Source organism: Pyrgilauda ruficollis, unplaced genomic scaffold (assembly GCF_017590135.1).
Source record: "Pyrgilauda ruficollis isolate IOZ18807 unplaced genomic scaffold, ASM1759013v1 scaffold2437, whole genome shotgun sequence".
NCBI classification, from domain to species: Eukaryota; Metazoa; Chordata; class Aves; order Passeriformes; family Passeridae; genus Pyrgilauda; species Pyrgilauda ruficollis.
The window spans coordinates 965-2,676 of record NW_024523753.1 but is presented as its reverse complement, the minus strand read 5'-3'; the positions used below and the strand labels follow the sequence as shown (position 1 = coordinate 2,676).

General features: G+C 54.8%; 1 protein-coding gene across 1 annotated transcript; it reads right to left on the bottom strand.

Moving 5' to 3' along the window:
- Positions 1 to 173: 173 nt before the first annotated feature.
- Positions 174 to 519, bottom strand: LOC121355111 (class II histocompatibility antigen, M beta 1 chain-like; the record flags this gene model as incomplete). The annotated part of the gene is made up of 1 exon (XM_041470299.1): positions 174 to 519. A coding segment is annotated over exon 1 (346 nt), but the record flags the coding sequence as incomplete, so codon positions are not given.
- Between the last annotated feature and the right edge of the window lie 1,193 nt (positions 520 to 1,712).

Sequence of the window (1,712 nt, the reverse complement as noted above, 5' to 3'; positions counted from 1 at the left end):
AAAAAAAACCAAAAAATCCCCCCAAAATTGTAAAAAAATCTTTAAAAAACACTCAAAAATCCAATAAAAATCTAAATAAATCCTCAAAAAATTCCCAAAAAATCCCAAAAAAATCCCCAAAAATTCCGTCAAATCCCCCGAAATTCGCCCAAAATCCCCCAAAATGTCCTCACCCCACGTGACTCTGAGGGGCTCCTCCAGGGTGGGGTGCAGCGCCACGCACTCCAAAGTGTCCCCAGATGTCCCCGGTGGCACCTGGATCGTCGCCTGCGTCCGGAACGTTCCGTCCCCCACCGGGAGCACGCGGCTTTGTCCTGAAGTGTCCCCCACGGTGTCCCCGACGGTGTCCCCGACGGTGTCCCCAACGGTGTCCCCAACGATGGCCCCGTTGCGGAACCACCTCAGGGTGATGTCGGCGGGGGAGAAGCCCCAGGCGTGGCACACCAGGGCCAGCGCGGGGCCCGAGCGCTCGGGGACGATGCGCAGCTGCGGTGGCGCTGAGGGGACAGTTGGGGACATCGTGGAGGTGGCTTTGTGTCACCAAATGGCCCCAAAATGGCGAAAATCGGGCTCAAAATGGCCCCAAGATGGCCACCAATGTCCTGAGGTGAGCAAAATGTCCTCCACAAAATGGCCGCTAGTGGGCTCCAAAATGGCTGCCAGGGTACCCAAAATGGGCCAAAATGGCCTCAAACGTGTCCCCAAAATGGCCTCAAATGTGTCCCCAAAATGGCCTCAAATGTGTCCCCCAATGTGTCCCCAAAATGGCCCCAAACTGGCCTTGAAATTGTCCCAAAATGGCCCCAAATGTGGCCCAAGATGGCCGCCAATGTCCTGAGGTGAGCAAAATGTCCTCCACAAAATGGCCGCTAATGGGCTCCAAAATGGCTGCCAGGGTACCCAAAATGGGCCAAAATGGCCTCAAACGTGTCCCCAAAATGGCCTCAAATGTGTCCCCAAAATGGCCTCAAATGTGTCCCCAAAATGGCCTCAAATGTGTCCCCAATATGTCCCCAAATGTGTCCCAAAATGGCCCCAAACTGGCCTTGAAATGGTCCCAAATGTGGCCCCAAATGTGGCCCAAAATGGCCGCCAATGTGGCCCAAAATGGCGCCAAAATCTGCCCCAAATAGTCCCAAAATGTCCCCCAAAATGGACCCAAATTGTGCCCCAAATGTGCCTCAAAATGGGTCCCCAACGGTGTCCCCAACGATGGCCCCGTTGCGGAACCACCTCAGGGTGATCTCGGCGGGGGAGAAGCCCCAGGCGTGGCACACCAGGGCCAGCGCGGGGCCCGAGCGCTCGGGGACGATGCGCAGCTGCGGTGGCGCTGAGGGGACATTTGGGGACATCGTGGAGGTGGCTTTGTGTCACCAAATGGCACCAAAATGGTGAAAAATGGGCTCAAAATGGTGCCAAATTGGCGAAAATCGGGCTCAAAATGGCCGCCAATGTCCTGAGGTGATCAAAATGTCCTCCACAAAATGGCCGCTAATGGGCTCCAAAATGGCTGCCAGGGTACCCAAAATGGCCCCAAAATAAGCCAAAATGGCCTCAAATGTGTCCCCAATATGTCCCCAAATGTGTCCCAAAATGGCCCCAAACTGGCCTTGAAATGGTCCCAAATGTGGCCCCAAATGTGGCCCAAAATGGCCGCCAATGTTCCCCAAAATGGCGCCAAAATCTGCCCCAAATTGTCCCAAAATGTTCCC